The following is a 25,627-nucleotide window of genomic DNA, read 5'->3' as shown; positions in this document are numbered from 1 at the left end:
GAAATTGCACTACCTCGGTCCTCAAGCAGGTTTCCAGAAAGATTAAGCATGTTTAAGGTATTGTTTGGATTATTGTGAAGCACCTGGGCCATCCGTTGAGCAAAATCACTGCAAGGGAAAAAGATTTCACACAGTAACAAGCCCACAGATGAAAATAATAGTGACTCACACATTTTGACTTCCCTTCATGCCAACCAAACATCTGTGGTCACTAAGAACTTGCTCCTCTCCCAAGAGTTGATACCTTGTTCCTGATTTTGTGCTGCCCATCCAAAGCACACGGCAAGATCAGGAACAATTCCTTATTCTCCCATCAACTCCAGCCATGGAGCATGAGATGGAGAACTCATCATTGGAAACATATTGCATGGAAGCAAGTCCCAGCCTGAAGGAAGTCCTAGCTCTATTTTGGTTCTGTGTTGCTAAGGTCTCCTCCTGACCTTGAGACTGGGGAGGGGAACCATCCCTTTAGATATGTTGAATGGAGCACAATGGTGAGGATGATCCATGACTCCCACTCCAGTTCCAAGATTAGGGGCCAACCTGGTAGCATCCTATACTTGCCAGAGGTTGATGGAACACTCAACATTATGACCAAAATATGAACTTCCGGACCAGCCTACTGACTGGTGCATGGTTTGCAAATGTAGCCCAGACTGAAGGTCAAAGTCAATCTGACTGAAAATGTTCTGGTGGGATGCCCATGAAGATCTTTATAAACCCACACGTGTGCAGCACAAACTCTTACTCAAGTCTTCTTGAGTTCTTCTCTTGGAAGATACAGAAGGTCAGAGAAGATCAGAAATAGTTCTGGTTACCACAGCAGGAGGCATGGAGACAATTAAGTGGCAAAGCTTAGAACTCATGCTCTCCTCCCGACTCATTCCTATTCATAGCTTTAAGTATTCGTTTTTCCAATCTGAATACTGTACAAGCTTGTTGGTGTGTGCTGCACTTGTATCTTAAACTGGTGTTTATCTGCCACTTTGTGTGTGACTGGCACAATGCTGTCCATCTTCCATGGGATTTTGCAGTGCCTTCTGGATCTTTTAAATTACAACCGTGTATGACCATGCTGGCTGGAATTGCAGTCCAAAACATATGGAGGGCACCTGATTGGTGAAGACTGGTTTATGACACACATTTAAACTCATTTCATTAATCAACTAAGATTCCATAACATCCCTAATTATTTTGCTGGACATTTTACTCAATCCTAAATAACTGGTCTGATCATTGCCACAGCATGGTGATGTATTATGAAGCTGTTTGTTGCATGATGTTAAAAAAAGTGTACCTGTTGTCATGCAGTGTCCCACTCCCAACAGCAACCACCATTTATTATGAATTCACAATATACTCATAATGAAACCTCCAGACTTTTTTCTGCTTACAACTTCAAGCCACAGTTTTCCAACACCAGCTCTTCCAGAGTCACTGATTTGCTGAGAACATGGAGAATCTGATCCAGAATATCCAAATTCTAGGGCAGAATAAAATATACTGTGAAGCTCTGCTAGGGAAGGTTCAGGAAGACATTTTACCTCTGACATATGATAGAGGCAGAGGCAGAGGCAGAGGCAGAGGCAGTTATCAAAGAACTTGTAAATAATTATTGGGGGGGGATAACAGACATTATATTAATCACTAACCCCTATAACATATTAACAACTAGCAGAAAATTGTGGGACTAAAAATGGAAAAGTCTCTTTTCTATATTCTGATTTTCTCCCCGCCCTACTCTGAAAACTCACCTTCTCCCACAGAGGTTGTGTTCCGAGTGCCCCTGCTAAATTCAGTGGCTACCAGGATAGGGCCTCCTTGGTAACAGCACCATGCTTATGGAATAGCCTCCCAAGAGAGGCTTGCCTGGCACCATCCTTATGCTCTTTTTGATGGCTGGCACATACCTCCTTATTCAGCCAGAGTTTTTAAACAACTAGTGCTTTTAATCTGAGCATCTCAGTTTTATAGTTTATATTTTGCTGTAAATCTGCAAGAAGCACATTTTTATTCTTTTTATTGTTTTGTATTGTATTTCTGATATTGTATTTTATTATTTTTTATGAGCTGCCCACACAAATGCCAACCATTGTTGTTGTCGTCATCATCATCATCATCATAAGAACTAAGAAGGATGCTTTTAAAAACCAGGTCCATCTAGTCTAGTATTATCTACTCTATCTGGCATCACCACTCCAGGCGCTTTTCACATCACATACTACCTGATGCTTTCAATTGGGGGTGTCAGGGATTGAACCCAGGCCCTTCTGCATGTGAAGCATGTACTCTGGTGATCCCTCTCCAATTTATATTTATTTGTTTTATTTATATTCTGCCTTTCTTCCATCATAGAACTCAAGGTGGTATACATGGAATTTGCAGGCAGTCTCCCATCCAGGCAATGACCAGACCCAGACCTGCTTGGCTTCAGCAAGGAGGCTGCATCCTGTGGTCTTATGCTTCTGTCTATCTCAGGGAGGTCCTTGCCAAAAATCCTAGCACATTGCACTCACCAGTTTGAAGTCCTTGCAGCTCAGCTTTGTGAACCATGGATTCAATGACAGGCTAGTCACACTAACAGCCACATCTCTGCAACAGGACAAAGCAATATTACATAGAAAATGTATTCTGTCAAGTTGTACCATTGGTCCATCAAGCTCAGTATTGCCGATACTCAATGGCAGCATCTTCAGGGTTTCAGGCAGGGAAATACCCAAGCCCTACCTACAGATGCCAGTAATTGAACCAGGAATGGGACCTTCTGCATACTAAGTAGGTGCCCAACAACTCAGCTATCCATTGGCCCCATCCACCTATCCTAATCCACTATGCACCCAACAAGAGATGTAGCTTATTCAGTTCTACAAAGTAATTAGTTTAGAATTTAAACAGTTAAAATCTAGACTCTAAAAGGCACAATTCACTTGATTTGTTTTTTTAAGAACAGTTTATTTTTTTAAAAACCCAATAAAGATTATTTAAAAATTGTCTAACACAGCAACTCCCCATTTGATCTAGATTCAAAAGGCCTGCCTACTTATGGAGGTCTTCAGCTACATTCTAGACAGACACACTTGGGGCCAATGCAGGGAAGATGAGGGGAATTGAAGGGAATCACACAATTGCTTCATTGAGTATCTTGAAACTCAAATGCACACAGCATTGCTCAGCCAAGCTTTGCACTGACACATAAACATGGCTTGAACTGGGAGACTGAATTCCTGAATTTCTTAGAATACTGCTGATTTCATGCTATTTTAACACTGTGTGGTATGACTGCATATCAGGTGATATTCAATGAAGTCCTACTCATTGAAATGAATGAATTTAAGTTAGTCATGTTTATTACCTACAATGGGTCTAATCTGCATAGGACTAGCTTTCAATACCACCTCATGGATTTCACCCTTCTCACTCCCCACCCAATTTTATTTTTCTTTCATATGGACTCACTGGCTGTGGAGGTGGTTGAAATCCAGCAGGTTGAACTCCCTGCATTCCTGGTTGTAATAAATATTATCCACATCCTTGAAAAATAAAAATAAAATACATTAGCACATTGCAGGGAGGTAAGAGACCATTTGGCAAATTCACATAATGATGAAGATGCTAACAGCACTACCTAGCCACCTCTAAGCAGAAGAGTTCCACTCAAGAGTAATGATGAGGTTAATATCAGTATGCTGAGCCAGACTTGGCATACCTGTGATTTGAGAACTACAGTGGTACCTTGGCTTATGAACTTAATCAGTTCCAGAAGTCTGTTCTTAAACCAAGGCGTGCTTTCCCATAGTAGCGGGGGACTCAATTTACAAATGAAACACACTCAACAGGAAGCAGAACATGTTCTGCTTCCAAGGCACAGTTCACAAACCAAAACACCTACTTCTGAGTTTGCAGCGTTCTTAATCCAAGCTGTTCATAACTAAGCTGTTCTTAAACTAAGGTACCACTGTACTTTACAAAATAAATAAATTGTACACAGGTCATGCAGGATGGAACTGGGGGAATACGGACACAAATGAGTTGCCAAATCACCATCTGGAAAAAGTGCATGCACACATTAAACTCCTTGATGCAATGGGAAACAAGGAAATGGTGGCATTTTCTGGCCATTACTTTTTTTCTGCCACAGAGTTGTGGGTTATTCTTAAGCATGTTGTTTTGGTATGAATGACTAATTTGTGTCTTACCCACTGGATCTCCTCTTGGAAAGGGAGGCCAATGTAATCACAGAGAGCAGCGTATGTCTCTGAAAACCCACCTGTAAATGTGAGAGGATATTAGCAGTTAATGTTGCAGAACAGACTTTATAGGCTGATCCAAGTTCTAGATCCAAACTCTCCTTTGCCAGAAACTTAGTAGCTGGTCTTAGGTAAACCACTATCTCTTAAGCTCAATTACTATACACCTATCTTGCATGGGTGATAATGAGATTTCAGAGATTATGGTATTTGAAGACTCCAAAAATTATAAGACAGGCCATATAAAAGTGATTACTTTTAAACATTTATATAATGCAGGAAAATCACAAGATAAGATATTCTGAGCCAAGAAGATACTTTGCCCAAATCAAATATTTGGGCCATTAGTAATATCACTCCCATTCCTCACTCCTCAACCCTGCCAACAATCCTTCTGGATACAAAAATAGAAAATACAGCTGTAAATCTATTTTAAAAACTATTAAGAAAAAACTATAAAAGGTGTACATTCGAGATAAAGTAAAGCCAGTAGCGGAGAAGAGATGTGAGTTGCCATCAGCTCCATTCCTCCAATTTGTAAATATCTCAACAGACCTCATTCGTTACAACAGCAAATGTAGCTACTGAAAAGTTTGGACATGTTTAAACTATGAGCGCTTTGACTGTATATCAATCTTGTATTTCTTACATTTTTATCCTGCCCTTTTTTTTTTGAAGGAGCTCAGAGCAGGGCACATGGTTTTTCCCCTGTCAAATTTATCCACACAATAATCCTGTGAGGTTGGTTAGGCAGCATCAGAAAGAATGAATGACCAAAAGTCGCTCAGTGAGTTTCACAGCTGAGTTGGGATTTAAACCAGGGCTTCCCCAGCCCTAATTCAACCCTCCTAACGGCCACACCATGTCACAAAAAGCTAAAATTCTCTCTTCTTTACAACTATTTAAATAGCACAGGAGCCCTGCTGTCCTCCTTGGCATCTGGCCACTTGACAGCTGCACAACCATAGAAACCATCATCTCATATATACAGCTGATGCACAAAGCAGCCTACTTGCCCAGACCTTTAATGGTTTATAATGCTTAATTGGATGCTGCTGCTTAGCTTTATTGGCAATTTCATCTCCCATTTTACTGTCTGGCTGCTTCTGCTTCTAGTGTTTCATTTTTAAGATGTTGTTTAAAATTGGTTCATATTTTATCATTTTGTGAACAGCTATGAAGATAATCAATAATTGTTAAGGCAGGATATAAATATTCTATGGACCAATCCTATGAAAGGTTACTTGGAAATAACTATTGTGTTCGGTGAAGCTTACTCCCAGGTAAACCAATAGAGGATGGCAGTCTTAATCAAGGGAAAGATTGACCATATGTGCACATGGGGAGATGGCTGCATAAGCATCTGCAGTCTAGGGCAAGTTCTACATAAAATGATTCCTAGAAAGGGTGCCAGAGTGGCAGCAACTAGCAACTCTGTGCTTCTGAAGCCAAGGTCAAACACACACACACACACACACACACACACACACACACACACACCCTGCAGCCCTATTTTCCAATCTGTGCTTATGCTAAATTCATATGAATTCAGAATTGTCAGATTTTTTAAAGGCTTGAGCACTCTATGGGAAGTAAGCTTTAGTTTTACCACCAGTTTAATAGTATGTTTAAACTTTTAGTTTAGTTTAAATTTTTAATTTAAATTGTATGTTTAGGGAAACTCTTAATATTTGATGAATTATTGTATTTTAATGTTTTGTTGGAAGCTGCCCAAAGTGGCTGGGGAAACCCAGACAGATGGGAGGGGTATTTATTATTATTATTATTATTATTATTATTATTATTATTATTATTATTGCCTTGTATTTAAGCACTCACCTAGTTGCCACACACAACAAGAAACTGCATGCAGGTGGATAAACAAGTTCTGTGCTTGCTCTGCGCCCAATATAGGAAACAGTGGGCTGTCTGAGGAGAGATGGAGCCATATGTCCCTTCCCTATGACCCCCGGTAGGTCACTTTTTTAAAAAGGCTAAACACTTTTGTAAGCATATTTTAAAGGCTAGTTTAGACTAGGGATAGGGAAGAAATTTGATTCACTTTGCAGAGAGGAGCCTACCTAACTCAAACTTTCAGAAACATTAGAGAAACATACCGTAGCTATCCTTCAAAATTTGCATTCTCCAAATTTTGCAGTACACTTATCCAGCCAGGGAATGGGTAACAAAATACATATACTAGGACAAAATGTGCATATAATTGAATATGTTAATGAAGATAACATTAAATTATATCAGGAGAAACTGCATAAACAAATATGTATATTAGGAGAAATTCACACAAATGCTGGTGAATTTTCATGAGGATTTTTTAAAAAATACAATTGCAAACAAACAGCTGTGAAAATGTGGAGAAAAATGAGAAACCAGAATTGATATATTTCCTCATCCCTAGTTTACAATTCTTACATTCTTCACAATATAAGTTTGGCTCAACAATTACTTCCAACATATTTTCCTCCAAAAATTTTCATATATAAAGATTACCACATGGGCCTTGATTTTCCTTTGGCAATTCTTCCAAGGAATCTGTTATCGCTTTTATTCTGTCGAGCAAGATGGGGGAGGCATTTTGGAGTAGGTTTCTTCAAAACAAAGGGAAAAGCCAATTACATTTTTTTCACTGAAGGCTTAGAGGACGCACCGGTCAGGAAGTTGGACAAAAACATTATCATCAGGACAGACACAGGAAGCTCCTGATTCCACCTGCATACAATTAAGTCCACAGCCATCTAGTGCCTAAATCATATAACAACACTGTCCACTCATGTATCCCCCTAACTTTCTTTTGTTTAAAAGAAACAAATAAATTGGTACTGTTGAAACATCTGGTGCTTAAGGTAATCAGTTACGCAACTCTAAACCAAAAATGCTTCTGGAAACTTCAACCAGAACAAGTGATTTGTAACACCCTGTCATTCTTACAATATTGCTCTGACACAGTCTCAGTAAATCAGTTTCCAAGTACTGCTTGTATATGTGACCATTGTACCTTCTCAGAAATAAGAAGGTATTGTAGGCTTATATCTGGTCTCAACAAAATATCATCTGTGCTCCATTCCTGCCCACCCCTTATACATTATCTGGAGTCTGCCATGGCTTTGTAAGATGAAGATGGTAGAGCACAAGCTTTGTCTGCAACTAGTCCCAGGTTCAACCCCTGGTATTTGCAGCCAGGGCCAAGAAAGACTCAAAGCTTATTATCTGGAGAGCCACTGCCTCTCAGTGGTGATAATACTAAGCTAGATAGATCGATGTTGTGTAGTTATCCACAACCAAGTACTTTATTGTCCTCTCATTAGAACTGTTATTGGCTTGAGTCTTTACAAAATACGAAGCCCAAGAAGTGTTGGCTGCCCACTGCATTATCACTTCATGCATTATCTGGGTATGAAACATGAGCTAAAAATGTGCTTAATCATAAAGCTATGGTCCCTTTCCCTAATGGGCTGTGTCAGTGAGCGTCCGCTATCCCTTTCAAGCCTAACAGATTCTTCAGACAAGATGCTTTTGGGGAACAGATGCTAGTATAGGATAGTGGATATAAGACTGAACTGTTAACCAATAAGTCACTTGTTCAAATCACGTAATGAGTCTATAGGAAAGCCTTAGGCATACCACTATCTCTTAAATTCTCTACTGTTTCACCCCACATCTTCATACCTGCAATGTGAAGCATAATAACACTGCCCTGATTTAAAGGGTTGTTGTGAGGCAGGGATAACCAATGTGACACCCTCCAGATGTTGTGTACTACAACTCCCATCAAACCCAGCCAGAATAGCTAAGGATGATGGAAGCTGTAGTCCAAAATATCTGGACAGTACCATGGTGGCCAGCCCTGTTGTATGTTTTATTTAAGATAATGTATCTGATTTGAGCATGCTAATGTGCTATATAATAATAACCACACCAAACCCATCTAGCTAGTTTGGCCCTGGTCACCAGCGTTCAGCCCATATCTTCTAATGTAGGCTGTGTCCCACCAGATTTTGTTCGGCTCTAACTTCCATCAGCTCCAGCCAACATAGTTAATGGTCAGAGATGGTGAAAATTTTAGTCCAACAATATATACAGGGCCACAGGTTCCCCAACCTGTTCAAACGTCTCCAATATATGTACAATCTTGGGCTTTGGTAAACTACATAACCCCCTTACCCAGGTGAAGAAATTGGAAATATCTTCTTCAGAGATGTGACTACGTGGATGACCATATGCTCCAAATCATCCAGTGACAAGAACTCAAATTCAAAAGAAGATTTATCTGTCTCCACGACAACCTTTAGTTAAGTAGAAGAGAAGACATAAGAGGGGAGATATTTTCTATTTAAAAGTTTCAGTATTTAAACAATAGTTATTATCTCATAATGCACATTAAAATAATAATATTTGTAACGATACTAAAATAATAATATTTGTACTAAAATAATAATATTTGTAACGATAAATAATTTATAATAAAACATTAATACTCATTTTGTTGTCCAACATACATGAGCTTTTTCTTCTCACTATTACTATTAAATTAAAATGAATAATTTTCTTTAGAGAAGGGAGGTATTATGAAATTATCACAAGCAAAAAAAGGAGATGTAATAACCCCAATTCTCCTCTGGAAAAGAGGATGGGCTACACAGAAGATGCTAATATCATAAAAGAAAATAATGGAAAGCAAGTAGAAAGGGTATATAAAAAAATCCCATACTTTCTATCTAAAGAAAAATCTTCCAGCAAAATGACTAAAATATTGAACATTTGTAAATATTTTTACTCCCCAGGCTCCAAATGTGTCTTTCTCCGTACAAGACTGAGTTGATTTTAAAACATTTTATTCCCTGCCCACCCACTGAGATGATCTATATCCTCAGGGAACTTTTTGAAAGAGGGAGAATTACATGATGTATTATGAGAAAGTGCCTTTTGTTATATCACTGCTGAAGTTAAATAGATGTGGACCTCAGCAATGTCCAAGGTCCTCAAAAGAGCTTTGAGCTTAAGGAAGAATATGGTGTAAGAACACTTGATAACAAATACACCTGTGCTTTAAAAACACACACACAGAGAAAGGCAGAAGAACCTCAAGCACAGAACAACAAAATACCATGTAGGAAAAAAGTGTATAAAAAGAATCTGAAAGCAAAATCTGACACAAAATAAGCCAAATGATGCTTATGGCCCTGTAACCATGTGCAAAGCAACTTTTATTTCATAGATCACAAACTGTTGTCTTCGTTGGTACTGCTCCGGCGGGAAGGTAAACGGCGTTTCCGTGCACTGCTCTAGTTCACCAGAAGCAGCTTAGTCATGCTAGCCACATGACCCGGAAGCTGTCTGTGGACAAACACCAGCTCCCTTGGCCTGTAAAGCGAGATGAGCACCACAACCCCAGAGTCGGCCGTGACTGGACCTAACGGTCAGGGGTACCTTTACCTTAATAGGTTGCTAATACTACTGGCAAACAATTCAAATCTAGGCTAATTTCAAAGTCTGACTCAATCGTCAAACAAACCAGTTTAATATCTCCTTTTTGATTGTTTGTAGAGTTGGGATCTAATAATTATGTTTACCTATACATCATATTCTCTGTAAGAAACATTGGAAAGGAAAGAAAACATTTCTGCTAAATTTGAGTTCTTATGGTCCCTGCAGTGAAATATTAGACATGCTCCATAGCCTCCAATATTTCACATGTGAAAACGAACACATAATGAACACATAAAAAGCAAAAATTGGTGCAAAATAGGGCTAATAAATTTCTAAGAATTATTAGCAGAAAAGAGAAACAATTGGTTCGTGAATAGGGGGAGCCAAACTGGGATTTTAGCTGCTGAATTGTAGTTCCTATTTTGTTTGTTTTTTGTTTTATTAAATATAAGGATAAGACTATAACATGAATTATTAATATAAATTAAATATAACTAGAACTTAATGGGAGTACAAAGGTGTTAATGTACTTAACACTTAAGTGCATTACAAACAATAGCAGCAAGCATAGAATGAATCACTGCTGAATACAAAAATATTAGGCACAAAATAAACAATACATAATAAAAGTGAGAATAATGCGTATGAATTTTTTGAAATGACTGAAACTATGGACCTTATTGACATTTGGAGAACAAGGAACCCTCTTGAGAGAGAGGGAACTTTTTTCTCTGAAGCAAAAATGACATGGACAAGAATTGACCAAATCTGGGTAACTAGTAGCCTGGCGCCAAGAGTGAAAAAAACAGAAATCTGCCCAAAAACCTGCTCCGACCATAATGCGGTAAAGATGGAGATGAAACTAACAACAACTGGATCCTTTAGATGGAGAATGAATGACACCCTATTTAGAGATGAAGAGATTTATAAGAAGGCCCAAAAAACATTGAAAGATTACTTTGAGATAAACCTGAGAACAGATGTGGAGAAAAGAACAATTTGGGACGCTAGTAAGGCCGTGATGCGTGGTTTCCTAATCCAACAGAACTCTATAAAGAGGAAAAAGCAGAATGAGAAGAAAGCAAAAATTTTGGAAAAAATGAAAGAAGGAGAAAAGAAATTGAGATCCAAACCAAAGTCTCAAGAGATCTTGAGAGAAATAAAATATTACCAGATGCAATATATGGAACTGATGAATCAAGAAATAGAATGGAAAATAAAGCAAATGAGACAAAAGACTTTTGAATCAGCAGACAAATGTGGGAAACTTCTGTCATGGCAATTGAAAAAGAGGCAAAAATTGAACACTGTGACATGCCTTGAAGTACCGTATTTTTCGCTCTATAACACGCACCTGACCATAACACGCACATAGTTTTTAGAGGAGGAAAACAAGAAAAAAATATTCTAAACGAAACAGTGGATGTATGATTTTTGTGGTTCATGCTGTGGCCACAGACATGTGATCTGACGGTGAGTTTGGGGTAGCCCAATGCAAAAATCCTGAGGATCCATGTGGATCCATGCTTTGTAACCACGTTTTTGCACCATTGCGGCCCCATGAAACAGTGGGTGCGTGTGTTTTTTGGTGCAGGCTGTAGCCATGGATATGCTATGTGATCTGATGGTGAATTTGGGGTGACCTAGTGCAAAAATCCTGAGGATCCATGTGGATCCGTGCTTTGTAACCACGTTTTAAGCGGGGAGGGAAGGAAAAGAACTCAAGGGACAAGGAGCACGCGTGGGGGGTGTGGAGAAGGATGCTGCTGATAATGCAGGAGAGGCTCCTCTCTGGCGTTGCTCCTTTAGAACAAGCAGGCTCTGCGTCTCTCCCTCCTCCCCGGCAAGGAAACCATGATAGTAACCACTCTGAGAGAAATCAAGAAAAATTACGACCAACACTCTCCCCCAACAAGCGCAGTGAGGTCAAAACACACACACACACAGAGAGAGAGAGAGAACTGGCCCTAAAGTCGCAGGGCGCTAGAAGTTGCAGGGACGCTGAGGGAGTGAACGGGAAGCAAGAGAAGGAGAAGGAGCCCTCCCTCACACACACACACAGACACACAGAGTGTCAATTCTAAAGTCGGAGGGAGAGCGCAGGGAGAGTGAACGGGAAGCAGGAGGAGGAGAAGGAGCCCTCTCTCTCTCTCTCTCTCTCTCTCTCTCACACACACACACACACACACACACACACACACACAGAGTGTCAATTCTAAAGTCGGAGGGAGAGCGCAGGGAGAGTGAAAGGGAAGCAGGAGGAGGAGAACGATAGCTCAAGCACACACACACAGCCCCTATAGTGGCTAATCCAACATCGGACAGCAAAAAACTGCAGGCAGGGACAGAGAGCACGGGGTTGTTTTAAAGCAGCCAATCCCGCTCTGCTTCTCTCCCTCCTCCCGGCTAGGCTGGCTGAAAAGCTTTGCAGCTACTTAGCAGCTCAGTGGGGAGGAGAGAGGTTGTTTTAAAGAGGACGGGGTTGTTTTAAAGCAGCCAAGCCCGCTCTGCTTCTCTCCCTCCTCCCCAGCTCAGCTCGCTGACAGGAGCCGCTTACACCCGCTTTGCTGTTTCAAAGCGAGCCACGGACAGCTCACAACTGCAGCAGATTCCCCCGCCATCTCTAGGCATTCGCTCCATAACACGCACAGACATTTCCCCTTACTTTCTAGGAGGAAAAATCTGTGTGTTATGGAGCGAAATTTACGGTAGATGGGAAAATCATCCACAAGCCGAATGAGATAAGTAATTGTTTTCAAAGCTTTTTTAAGAAATTATACGCACAAGGGCCTGTAAACGAACAAGAAATAGATGAATTTATTAAAAAACATGGACTACCAAAAATTTCAGAACAAAGCAAAATGATCCTGAATGAGAAAATTACAGCACAAGAAATAGAGGGTGCCATTCAGAACATGCAATTGGGGAAATCTCCAGGACCAGATGGCTTGACTGCAAGATACTACAAAGTGTTGAAGGAATGGTTAATACAACCATTGAAAGAAGTATGCAATGAAATTTTGGAGGGGAAAAAGGCTCCCGAATCGTGGGAAGAGGCATTTATCTCACTTATACCGAAAACAGAGACTGAAAAGAACCAGGTGAGGAACTACCGCCCTATATCTTTACTGAATGTGGATTATAAAATTTTTGTAGACATTTTGGCAAAAAGACTTAAAAGAGTGCTGTTAGGGGAGATTCATAAGGACCAGACAGGCTTTCTTCCTGGGAGACAGATGTCAGAAAACGTGAGGAACATTATAGACATTTTGGAGTTATTAGAGCTGAATATTAACAGGAAAGCTGTTTTGATTTTTGTGGACGTGGAGAAAGCCTTTGACAACATTTGCTGGAGTTTTAAGAAGAAGAATCTCCAAGGGATGGGGGTAGGCCAAGGTTTTGAAAACGGTATAGGTGCAATATATTCTAAACAAAAAGCTAAGTTAATAGTAAACAATGTGGTCACGGAAGAAATACCAATAGAAAAAGGGACACGACAGGGATGCCCAATATCCCCCTTGTTTTTTATATCAGTCCTGGAGGTTTTGTTAACTATGATTAGAAGGGACCAGTTGGTTAAAGGTATTCAGGTCGGAGTCAAAAATTACAAGTTAAGAGCATTTGCAGATGACCTAGTGTTAACTTTGCAACAGCCAGACACTAGTACCAAAAGAGTATTAGAACTAATTGAGATATTTGGTCAAGTAGCAGGATTTAAACTGAACAAACAGAAAACGAAAGTGTTGGAAAAAAACTTAACAATGGAAGAAAGAGAGAGATTTCAGAGTGAAACAGGGTTGGAAGTAACAAAGAAAGTGAAATATCTGGGGGTGAACTTAACATCTAAGAATGTGAATTTATTTAAAGACAATTATGAAAAGTGTTGGACAGAAGTAAAGAAAGATTTAGAAATATGGTCTAGACTGAGACTTTCCTTGTTAGGCCGATTTGTTGTTATTAAGATGAATGTATTGCCTAGAATGTTATTTTTGTTTCAGACGTTACAGATTTTAGACAAGATGGACTGCTTCAAGAAGTGGCAGAAAGACATATCCAAATTTGTCTGGCAGGGCAAAAAGCCCAGAATAAAATTTAAGATTTTAACTGATGCAAAAGATAGAGGGGGCTTTGCCCTGCCGGACTTAAGACTTTATTATGAATCAGCAGCTTTCTGCTGGTTGAAACATTGGCTGCTTCTTGAAGATACAGACATTTTGGATTTGGAAGGGTATGATAATAACTTCGGTTGGCATGCATATCTATGGTATGACAAGGTAAAGGTGTACAAAAGTTTTAAAAACCATATTGTTAGGAAAGCACTATATAATGTTTGGATTCGATATAAAGACTTGCTGGAAAGTAAAACCCCCAGGTGGTTGTCACCAATGGAAGCGAAGGCGGTGAAAAAACTCAATATGGATTCTAAATGGCCAAAATATTGTGAAATCCTAGAACAAGATGGTGAGAAGTTTAAACTTCAGAGTTATGAGAGGCTAAAGTTCAAAGTTCGAGATTGGTTACATTACCGTCAGATAAATGAGACATTTAAGCAGGACAGGAAAATAGGATTTCAGAAGGAGAGGTAAAAGTTAGAAACAGAACTGTTAGAACCGAATGCTAAGAACTTGTCTAGAATGTACAATTTGTTGTTGAAATGGAATACATAGGAGGAAACGGTGAAATCAGCTATGATTAAATGGGCACAGGATATCGGTCATGATATTATGTTTGCTGACTGGGAACAGTTATGGACCATCGGTGTTAAATTCACGGCGTGTAATGCCTTAAAGGAAAACATAATGAAAATGATCTATAGGTGGTACATGACCCCAGTCAAGCTTGCTAAAATATACCACTTGCCCAATAATAAATGTTGGAAATGTAATGAGACTGAAGGTACCTTCTACCACCTTTGGTGGACCTGCCCAAAGATTAAAGCCTTCTGGGAAATGATCTATAATGAAATTAAAAAGGTCCTTAAACGGACTTTTCCAAAGAAACCTGAGGCTTTTCTCCTGGGCATGGTGGGCCAACTGGTGTCAAAGAAGGACAGGACTTTTTTTATGTATGCTACCACAGCAGCAAGAATTCTTTTGGCAAAGTATTGGAAGATGCAAGAACTACCTACTCTGGAAGAATGGCAGACAAAGGTGACGGACTTCATGGGACTAGCAGAGATGACCGGCAGAATCCGAGACCAGGGGAAAGAGACAGTGGAAGAGGACTGGAAGAAGTTTAAATTATATCTTAAAAACTGTTGTAAAATTGAGGAGTGTTGAGATGCCAAGGGGTAAGAAGTAGAGAAATACAGCGGAAACTATTAGGTTTAAGGAAATCTAATGAAAGGAAATTAATAGATAATTTGATCAAAGGGTTGCTAAAGAACTTTGGAATAAGGATGCAGCGAAAGGGAGGTATGGGGAAGTCGGTATATGTTTAATGTTGTGTACGTTGTTGTTATGTAATGTGTCTGTCTTTTATTATGTGTTTGAAAAATCAATAAAAATTCTTTTTTAAAAAAAGAGAATAATGCGTATGGATGCATATTATCTTGAAACATAACGCTTCAGTAGTTGATAAATCCAGTGTTCAACAAATGTGTATAGATAAGTTTTGGGGTTCATTAAATTTATAGTTTACTTTTCTCTTCAAAGAATGCTGAGGTGATTTACAACAAAGAGTAAAAATACAATAATAAGAAATACATAAACATGTGAAAAATATAGTCAGAATACAAACATCCATTTGCTAGTGCTGCCCAAATCCCTACTGTCTAAGGCAGTAGTCAACATTTTCAGACACCTTTAACCCAACCATACACCTAGGGACCAATTTCTTAATTATTTGCTATATATTTGTAGAGTGGTAGATCAGTCCATGACCCAGGAGTGAGTCCTGAGCCACCATTTGAAGACTGATGGTATACACTTATTTCTTCCATATTTTTATAATGGGCAGGTTGGCTCATTAAGGCATTTGTCCACACTTTATTAAACCAATCAAAAATAGAATGTGGTGTAATTCTTCTTTTTTTTCCCAATTTGGTGAGTGCCCTTTGATTCTTCAGTAAGCATCAGAAACAGGGTTTGTTTTTTTTCCAAGAGAGAATGTCGTCTACTGCCCTTTAACTGCTGGACATGAGTAATTTTAATGACAATAGACTGGCTGTTTAATGTCAGAGCAATCAAAAAATTTACTGGTCCCACTTCTGTGCCTTTTACAGTGGTCTGACACACATAAATCAAGCAGCTGAAAGCTTCCCTGTCATTCTATTTCCAGTGCCAAGAAAACATCACCTTCATTTCTGTACATCAGTTTTGTTACAGAAGGTACAGAAGTAGACATAGTAAATAAAATGGAATGGAATCAAATGGCAACATTAAGGATGGTCTTGTTGGGTTTAAGGACATTATTAAAATGAATATTTGGGACCAGTTATATACAAAATCTTGGTCTATGTGCACACGTGACAGCTTTGTAGCATTTACTGTGGGGAAAGATTATCTGGCATCTGCCCCCCCCAAACACTAGACCCTTGCCCCATAGGGAGGGGAGGAAAAGTGCACTTAATGTCTGTATGGCACAGGGAGAGAATCACAACAGCCTGATCCCAATACATCTTGCACTCACCCGGTTATCTCCTCCTATCGTGATGATCTGCACAGCTAAGAAGCTGAAGCTAACTTGTACCTGCAGGTGGAAACATGCAAGGGTAGGTAAGTGTAGAGGGATCAGGTAGCCAATGCATTTTAAAGGAAACCTAAAATGTACACCTGTAAATAAATAATAATAATAATAATAATAATAATAATAATAATAATAATTTATTATTTGTACCCCGCCCATCTGGCTGGGTTTCCCCAGCCACTCTGGGCGGCTTCCAACAAAGATGAAAAATACACTAAAATGTCACATATTAACATATTAACAACTTCCCATATTAACAACTTCCCTGAACAGGGCTGCCTTCAGATGTCTTCTGAATGTCAGGTAGTTGTTTATCGCTTTGACATCTGATGGGAGCGGGCGCCACTACCACAGGGCGGGCGCCACTACCAAGAAGGCCCTCTGCCTGGTTCCCTGTAACTTGGCCTCTCGCAGTGAGGGAACCGCCAGAAGGCCCTCGGAGCTGGACCTCAGTGTCCGGGCAGAACGATGGGGGAGGAGACGCTCCTTCAGATATACTGGACCGAGGCCGTTTAGGGCTTTAAAGGTCAGCACCAACACTTTGAATTGTGCTCGGAAACGTACTGGGAGCCAATGTAGGTCTTTCAAGACCGGTGTTATATGGTCTCAGCGGCCACTCCCAGTCACCAGTCTAGCTGCCGCGTTCTGGATTAGTTGTAGTTCCCAGGTCACCTTCAAAGGTAGCCCCACGTAGAGCGCATTGCAGTAGTCCAAGCGGGAGATAACCAGAGCATGCACCACTCTGGCGAGACAGTCTGCAGGCTGATAGGGTCTCAGCCTATGTACCAGATGGAGCTGGTAAACAGCTGCCCTGGATACAGATTTGACCTGTGCCTCCATGGACAGCTTTGAGTCCAAAATGACTCCCAGGCTGCGCACCTGGTCCTTCAGGGGCACAGTTACCCCATTCAGGACCAGGGACTCCTCCACACCTGCCCGCCTCCTGTCCCCCAAAAACAGTACTTCTATCAGGATTCAATCTCAATCTGTTAGCCACCATCCATCCTCCAACCGCCTCCAGACACTCACACAGGACCTTCACCGCCTTCACTGGTTCTGATTTAAAAGAGAGGTAGAGAGGTGTATCATCCGCATACTGATGAACACCCAGCCCAAACCTCCTGATGATCTCTCCCAGTGGCTGCATGTAAATGTTGAAAAGCATGGGGGAGAGGACAGAACCCTGAGGCACCCCACAAGTGAGAGCCCAGGGGTCTGAACACTCATCCCCCCCCCCACTTTCTGAACACGGCCCAGGAGGTAGGAGCAGAACCACTGTAGGACAGTGCCCCCAGCTCCCAGCCCCTCAAGGCGGTCCAGAAGGATGTTATGGTCGATGGTATCAAACGCCGCTGAGAGATCCAGCAGAACTAGGAAACAGCTCTCACCTTTGTCCCTAGCCCGCCGGAGATCATCAACCAGTGCGACCAAGGCAGTTTCAGTCCCATGATGAGGCCTGAATCCCGACTGGAAGGGATCCAAATGGTCCGCTTCTTCCAGGCATGCCTGGAGTTGTTCAGCAACCACTCGCTCAATCACCTTGCCCAAGAATGAAAGATTTGAGACTGGGCGATAATTGGCCATCGTGGCTGCATCTAAAGATGGTTTTTTAAGAAGCAGTTTAATAACCGCCTCTTTCAGCGGGTCTGGGAAGGCTCCCTCATGGAGGGAAGCATTCACCACCCCACGAAGCCCATCGCCCAGTCCATGCCGGCTAGCTTTTATAAGCCAGGATGGGCAAGGATCCAGGAGGTTGGCTTCACTCGTCCAAGCAGCCTGTCCACATCCTCGGAGGTAACAGATTGGAATTGATCCCACACAACTTGACTAGACAGGACTCTAGCACTCTCCCGCCCTGGCCCTGCTCCCACGGTGGAGTCTACTTCTTCCTGAATCTGAGTGATTTTATCTGCAAAAAACTTTGCAAAATCATTGCAGGAGATCATGTGGCCCGTACTGGACCCCGATGTCGCAGGTGGTTTCGCTAAATTGTGAACAACCTGAAAAAGTCTCCTGCTGCTGTTTTCTGCAGATGCAATAGAGGCGGCGAAGAAAGTCTTCTTCGCCGTCGATATCGCCACTTGGTAGGCTCAGCGTTGAGCTCTAACCTGTGTCCGGTCAGATTCGGAATGAGTTATCCGTCACCAGCGCTCTAGCTGTCTCAACGATTGTTTCATTGCCCTCAGATCCGTGGAAAACCACGGGGCTGTCCGGGCTCCATGCAATTGGGTGTGTGTGTCCTTCATAACTGATGCAATAACAATATTTTATTCTTCAGATATTTACCAACACAGAAAATGCTTTCATATCATCTTGTCTTGCATAAGCAGTGAGCACAGCTCTCCTACAGGTTAAGGTCCCTTCCAACTCTACAATTCTATGAAATAATATGTGTTTTCGGAAGGGGAGAGTTGCACAATAGTTTATACTTTAGCAATTTAAACCAGAAAGTTATATGGAACCCCCTGCCTATTGATATTAGGCAGGTGCCATCGTTATACTGTTTTTGGACCCTGCCAAAACCTGTTTCGTTTAGGCGAGCCGACCCATATATGTAAAAACATTTGTTTTTAAAAATGTTTTTATTTTATCTATATTTTGATATTATTTTGTCTCCTGTTTTTAAAAGTCTTATTTTATTGCTATTTTGTAATGAATATTTTATGGAAACAGCTTAGAGATTTATTATTATTATTAAACAGTATACAAGGCCTGTGATATAAATAAGTAAGGATGTACCCCTCCCACTTCCCCAGTCAAGAAAGATCTGAAAGCTGAGCCTCAAAAAAGAACCATGAACTGCATTAAAGCAAATAGTAGTAGAATAATATTTTTTTTAAAAAAAATAAAACTGAGAAATTTCACTGGTTTGTCATTCAGTTTGTGCCTTGGGTTTGCCTGGGACTCCTGTGGTAATGAAATAGCATATTATGTAACAGTAGGAGGGGATTTTTAGTTTGGGGAGAATTCCTAACTAATTAAGAAATCCTGTACAATGCACAAAGCAAGCTGTTAGACTACGTTGAAATGGCAAAACTGACCGGAAAGCTCAGGAACCAAGGACACAAAAACTTCAAGAATGGGAAAATTTTATTTAGGAGACCACTGTAAGCAGATGAAAACATTACCAGGATCTTAATCTCACTTGTAATGTAACAAACACTATGGACAATATGGACAGATACAAAATATAGATTATAAAATAATATGAAGTTTAAAATGTTGACAATAGGACCCATGGAGAGGATGGGGGGCGGGAAGTCTCGAGTTTCGGAGAAATCTATTTATACGGATATGTAGTTGGCATTGTTATAAATTTATATTTGTAAAATCAAATAAAAACTATTGCAAAGGGAAAAAAAACAAATCCCACATAATGCTAGAATTACACTGTTGGGGATGGGTAATAATATTAAGCCACCAAGGCTTCTTGGGCCTCCAGAGACCAATTGAAAATGTGGTATTTTAGGAAGGAGTGCAAACCTGACTAGAACAGCTAACTGCTCTGAGAAGAGAGCCATGAGGGCCTGCTCTGGGGTTCTAGTTCATTCCATTTCATTTATACGCCACCTTCCTATATTACAACACACAAGGCTGTTTACAAGCTGAAGAAACAATCTGCAACAAAGAACAAGCTGATCCAATACAAAAAAGTCCTAAGAGAAACCATGGTCAGGGCAGGTCTTACCTTGACCGGGAGTTTCGCCAGCACCACCAGGGCTCGCCAGGGCATCAAAACCTGGATAGCAAGGCAAGGCCAAAGAGAAGCAGAGATCAGGAGGAGAAGGAGGAGGCCTAACTGCATTTCCACATACAGGGATTTATGAGAGAAAACGGTGAACAACGTCTACAAGGGGCTTAAGGACTTATTCTTGCAATTTTTATCAGTAACCATGGGGGGGGGCATAATATTGCCAGAGGGCCAAGTTTGAGAAGGCTAAGAGAAACTTAAGGCCTCAGTCCCCAAATAAAATATTTAATCGAAGGTGGCCACTTAAAATTGCACGATCAAGAACAAGCACACAGAATTGCATAAAATGTACATGTGCTAGGTACAGGTGCAAATTTTCAAAGGATTGCTGTAATTTAAATAAGAAATGCAATATACCTCATCTGTGTTATTTTTCTCGAAAAGAAGGTGCTGGAATGCAACATGAACTCTGGTTCTCTTATAATGGTAATGGCAGCCGACCTGAGAGGTGCTGGAGCTGAGTTCCAGTGATTTCCGGCTGAAAAAAAGCCCTGCATCTCACCATGATGGGAGAAGACTGATCAGGTTCTCTGTGTGCCTGATCAGCCTGCTGCTCAGGTGCCATAATTGTGGATTGCCAGCTTCAAGGCACCTGCTATCTTTTCTTAGGGTTCCTCATCTCTGTATTTGGATCAGGCAATCCTTCAAATTGTCCTTTGCAAAGCAGGTTGTGACTTATTAAGACTATTTATAAGCTGCATTTCAAAGCAAAAGTCTCAAGGTGATTTCCAACAATATAATAACTGTGTGTGTTGTGAACCACCCTGTGATCATCGTATTAAGGGTAGAATACAAATTTAATAAATAAAACATTATACAGTAGATTTAAACACACACACACACCAATAACAAAATGGGGTGGTGAGACAAACCATATATGCTTTTGCTAGCCTGAGGTAATTGGAGGAAAGGAAACAAACAAACAAACAAACTGCAATTCTTTAAAGAACCTCAATTTTATTTTATTTTGGTCAGAACAGGTTGCACCTACATTACAGGATCTACTCTGCAGTACACTGCCTAATCTTATATTAAATTTTTACACTTTCTATCTGTTGTCTCCACTGTTTGTAAAGCTAACAGCAGAATCCTTAAGAATTAAAAATATTTAATTGATTTTCATATTGTTGCCATCCAACCTGGGCCCTTATGATGAAAGGTGGGTAAGAAATCTAAAAATTATGGGTTCTGCTCAGAAGTATGCTCAATTGAGTTTTAATGAACCTTACTTCCACAAGTACAAATAGGTAAGTGTATACAGGACTGCAGACTTAGTTATGCCTTTTCTTTTTCTTGTTAGTCCAATTGCATGTTTCATAAAGGATGAGACTGCAGCTATACCTATATTTCTCCCATAATCAAATATTTTGCCATTATAAAATAAGAGTCTCTTTGCTTCTGACTGCAAAGCTTAGTTACTTAGGAATAATTTACAGTAACACCAAAATATGTGGAATGTACATCCATGTAAATATGCTTAGGATTAGTAAACTTTGTAATCATAGAATTGTAGAGTTGGAAGGGGGTCCCAAGGGTCATTTAGTCCAACCCCCTGCAATGCAGGAATAATGTTTACTTGCAAACATACAACTTGAGTAGATATTACAGAGGTGCAGAAGCAAGTACTCAGCAGTACCAGATTACAGTAATTAGAATGGTATACAGAATCCTACCCTAATTCATTATTTCTGTATTGATGGATATTTGTAGTTACTCTTTATCAAGAAAGATCCATGTAAGTGCTGGAGCATGTTGGGATGCATGTGACCTAGGAAATCTTTATAGGCTATGACATTCAGCTGCATAGTGTAGAGACCTGGGAAACATACACAAACCAAGAAGAGTGGTAAAATTGAGCTATCAATACATACCAGGACAATATTTTCAACTTTGGATTTGATGTGGAGTTGAGCATCCAGCAGGATAATGTCATGTGTCCCTAATAAATTGGTTATGCTTTCTGAAAAAGAGACAAGACTGGATAAATAAATGGCCTGCAGACATGTGGCAGACTCTGTCTTCTACAGAAGCCCCTAGAAGAGGGGAGGAGATCCTTGTCACAATCTCTAATCTGGGCTTGAACTTTCATAAAACTTTTCTCGAGCAGAATGGAACGTGGGAAGTCTATAGAAGACTGTAATTTATTTTTTTTAAATGTGCTTGAATAAAATTAAGCCAAGTTGCCAAATTCCTGCTTAGAAACTTTGGTAATTAAGCAGTATAAAAATACATTACATTTTTATAATGCATAAATGTACATGGGTCTGGGTCACAAAATTTTGCATTCTAGCAGCATGTGTTTACTCAGAAGCAGCCCCAAGTTCAATAGGGCTCACTCCCAGATAAATGAATATAGATAGGATTGCAGTCTTAGCTGCCAAAAATGATAGCAAGGAATATGAATGTTAAGGTGAGGCTGGGCACAGAACCAGGACCAGAGGCTTTGGCAATTGGCTAAAAGTTGTGCTAAAATAAGAATGGGACACTTTCTGCCTTGGCGGGGGGGGGGGGAGTCCTCTAAAGGACCATACGAGATATGTTATCTAAGTATTTTTTTGTATTATGCTCATTTGGGGGGGGGGGGAATCAAATTGCACCACCAGGGCCATGTGAGGCTGATAATTGTTGGCACTGTAGCATGCCAACAGGGGATTTCCTTCCATTAGCAGCTACAAAGGAGTGATTTTCCTCAGGACAGAAGCAGAGGGGGTTACATTCACCTTCCATGCCTGCTGCAATCCTATCAGTGCCCATCTGTTTTCATTAAAAACAACCACCCATACACCTTTAATGCAAAAATGCATAATATGACAATACATTTCTTTAAAAAAACACTACTTTCTCAGTTTTTATATTGGGCTACTACATTTGTAGAAAGGTGAGGAAAGGTGACCACATAAGCTGTAAGTCTACTTTTGTTTGACCTACTGACTATTGCGTAGTTGGTATTATAATGTCTGCATTATCAGGAGTTTCTAAACTTTCTGGAGTCAGCATCAGTGTGTGTTAAATAGTAAAATCAGAGACGTACATAGGCTCCCTTGTGCCCTTGGCAAGGAGCTGTATCGGCACCCACACACATTGTCCCTTGCTACCTTGGCAATCGCCAGCTCTCTCCATCTTTCTTCACAATTTTTGTGGGGGCCAACCTAACCAACCTCTACGTAGGCACCTGAGGAAAATACACTGACTGCTGAAAAATGTAATTCTGTTGTAGCTCGTGGCAATTTTTGTTTCTAAAAGGTGAAAGATTTATATGATCTGGAGAGAAACCAGAGTATCCAATTTTTGCTTTTAAAGGCAGTGCTAACCATTACCAGTCAAAGGGAGTTGATACACTGGGCCGTTAATTAAACTCTCAGGCCTTGTGAAGCTTGTCAGCTACTGCTTATTAAACTGCAGCACAAGAGTTTCTGTTCAGGCAAGATTGCTCTGAGATTTCAAAGTACAGTAGCTCTTGTGGGCCTTTTAGGCCTTCTGGATTCTTACTGTTTGATCATCTATATATGGAAGCAGTTGGAGGGAAAGTGCTAGATGACAGGCTACAAGGCCCAGCTCTATTATAATTTTTGGTGTCCCAACTTATTTTATTTTTAAGGTGCAGCTCCAACCCTCATGAGTGTAGAAAAATTGGTGCTAACCAAGTACACCTAAGGCATCTGAAGTCATATTTCTGAAAATTACGAGTTTAAAGCACCTCTGGTTGCTCCCGCTTTCCCTCCATCACTATAAAACATTATCAAAACTAACATCTCAGTCCCCAAACCAGAATTAGAGCTCAAATCTTTGGCCTAGAATTTAATCTGTAAACGGAGAGACATTGAGGAAATGGAGGCAAATTTTCCACAAAAGCACCCCACTATCAAAAATGACATCCAGAATCAAGGTGACCATAAAGGTCTCTTGGCCTTTCCTTGCATGACAAACCTTTTACGTACCATGCAGTTCTGCAGGAATCTCCTTGAAAGAGGCAGCCATCTTCTGGATCCTGCTCGAGCAGAAGCCTGGCCTTCTGCAAAAGCATCAGAATGAACACTTGTTTCCGTCAAGTTTAAGCAGGTTACTAGCAAGGCGGCAGCTGCCGTGCTTCCTACCTCCTCCTCTTCACCTCAGGGTGCCTCTTCCTGTCTCCCACCCACCTCAAAACATACTGAATAAGAAAACAGGCAGCAGGCAAAAGTAAAAAAAAGCAAATTAGTTGAGCACAGCACTGAGTACCAGGGTGAGCTTTTGCTTGTTCTATAATGTATCCAAGGAGCAAACAGCATTGTGTGAAACTGGCCCAGCTGAACAAAAGTCCTGCAGAACTTGGGCAATAAGCACTAAAGATTATTCTCTAGTTTTAAGAGCCTCAGGGCAAACTGAAGGCTGCCATTATTTACTGTTGGACCAGCAAAAACAGTGAGCCAACAAATTGATTAGACAAATTCATTATATGTAAGTGTATCTATATCACAAAAGGGAAAGCAGTGGCCCTCCAGTTGTTCGATTTAGTATCTTACTATTCCTAGCTGCTGGCCTTGGTTGTTGAGAATTCAATAATATATAGTGGGCAACAGGTTTCCAGTCCCTGATCATAGCTGTCAACTTACAGATTTGAAAATAAGGGACCAGCAGCCAAAATAAGGGACCTGCAGCCTCACCTGTTCCAGGCACTCCAGTCTTCCTGCAGTCTGGTCAAACTCATGCTGGTAGCTTCGAGAACTTTGTAACCAGAGGTTCAACTGAATAGAATCTGAATCACATGCACCACAAGGCCTATGCAGCCTCAGCTTAAGATGGCTCCCCGGCCTGGCTTTGCACTGAAAGTTTGCAGCAGCATGTGCAACAAAATGGCATCCAGCATTCAAAAAAATCCTCAGCTTGCATTAACTAGCCACACACAAGACATGCAAGCTCCACCCCCAGTCGTTCTTAGACTTCTTATTGGGTGAGCAACACAGCCAAAGCCTCCCTCCTCCCTGGCCGGCTGGGAGGGAGAGGAGCTGCTTCCTTTGAAATTTAAGGGACATAACCCGCTGGGCTAGTTTTTAGTCCCCTGGTTACTGTTATTTTAAATCAGCGTATTTCTAGCTTCCTCTAAGCCAGGGGTCAGCAACCTTTTTCAGCTGTCCCTCAGACCACGTGGTGGGCTGGACTATATTTTTTTTGGGGGGGGGGGAATGAACGAATTCCTATGCCCCACAAATAACCCATAGATACATTTTAAATAAAAGGACACATTCTACTCATGTAAAAACACGCTGATTCCCAGGCCGTCTGCAGGCCAGATTGAGAAAGCGATTGGGCCGAATCCGGCCCCTGGGCCTTAGGTTGCCTACCCCTGCTCTAAGCAGTTGATAATCCCGCTTCTCCATGGCCTCATACCTGTTGGCACTCACCCGAGTTCACGATTAGAAGTAATGATGGCTAAATGGAGCCCTCCTGGTTGAATGGCCTTTGAATACTGAATACCTGGGAATCAAAACTGCAAGAGCCCTTCATATCCTTATGAACT

At 40.8% G+C, this 25,627-nt stretch overlaps 1 protein-coding gene across 3 annotated transcripts in view; it reads right to left on the bottom strand.

The window, feature by feature from the left end:
• Window positions 1-24,366, bottom strand: part of CARMIL2 (capping protein regulator and myosin 1 linker 2) — a 71,433-nt gene extending 47,067 nt beyond the window's left edge. Inside the window, exons 1-11 of one of the 3 annotated variants that reach the window (XM_081920256.1) lie at window positions 24,069-24,366; window positions 22,002-22,090; window positions 20,068-20,118; window positions 16,323-16,382; window positions 8,427-8,548; window positions 6,756-6,853; window positions 4,197-4,267; window positions 3,457-3,530; window positions 2,517-2,592; window positions 1,395-1,483; window positions 14-108 (exon numbers count right to left, since the gene is read on the bottom strand). In XM_081920256.1, the coding sequence (XP_081776382.1) occupies window positions 14-108; window positions 1,395-1,483; window positions 2,517-2,592; window positions 3,457-3,530; window positions 4,197-4,267; window positions 6,756-6,853; window positions 8,427-8,548; window positions 16,323-16,382; window positions 20,068-20,118; window positions 22,002-22,090; window positions 24,069-24,108 (865 nt within the window). In that variant the 5' untranslated portion in view covers window positions 24,109-24,366. Of the gene's footprint in view, window positions 1-13; window positions 109-1,394; window positions 1,484-2,516; window positions 2,593-3,456; window positions 3,531-4,196; window positions 4,268-6,755; window positions 6,854-8,426; window positions 8,549-16,322; window positions 16,383-19,420; window positions 19,669-20,067; window positions 20,119-20,487; window positions 20,776-22,001; window positions 22,091-24,068 lie in introns of those variants that run through there. The other 2 variants (XM_081920257.1, XM_081920255.1) reach the window with 2 other exon arrangements.
• Window positions 24,367-25,627: the final 1,261 nt, after the last annotated feature.

The sequence above is a fragment of the Podarcis melisellensis genome, assembly GCF_964234715.1.
Source record: "Podarcis melisellensis genome assembly, chromosome: 8".
NCBI classification, from domain to species: domain Eukaryota; kingdom Metazoa; phylum Chordata; class Lepidosauria; order Squamata; family Lacertidae; genus Podarcis; species Podarcis melisellensis.
Note: the sequence above shows the minus strand (reverse complement) of the source record. Positions and strands in the feature narration are given on the sequence as shown.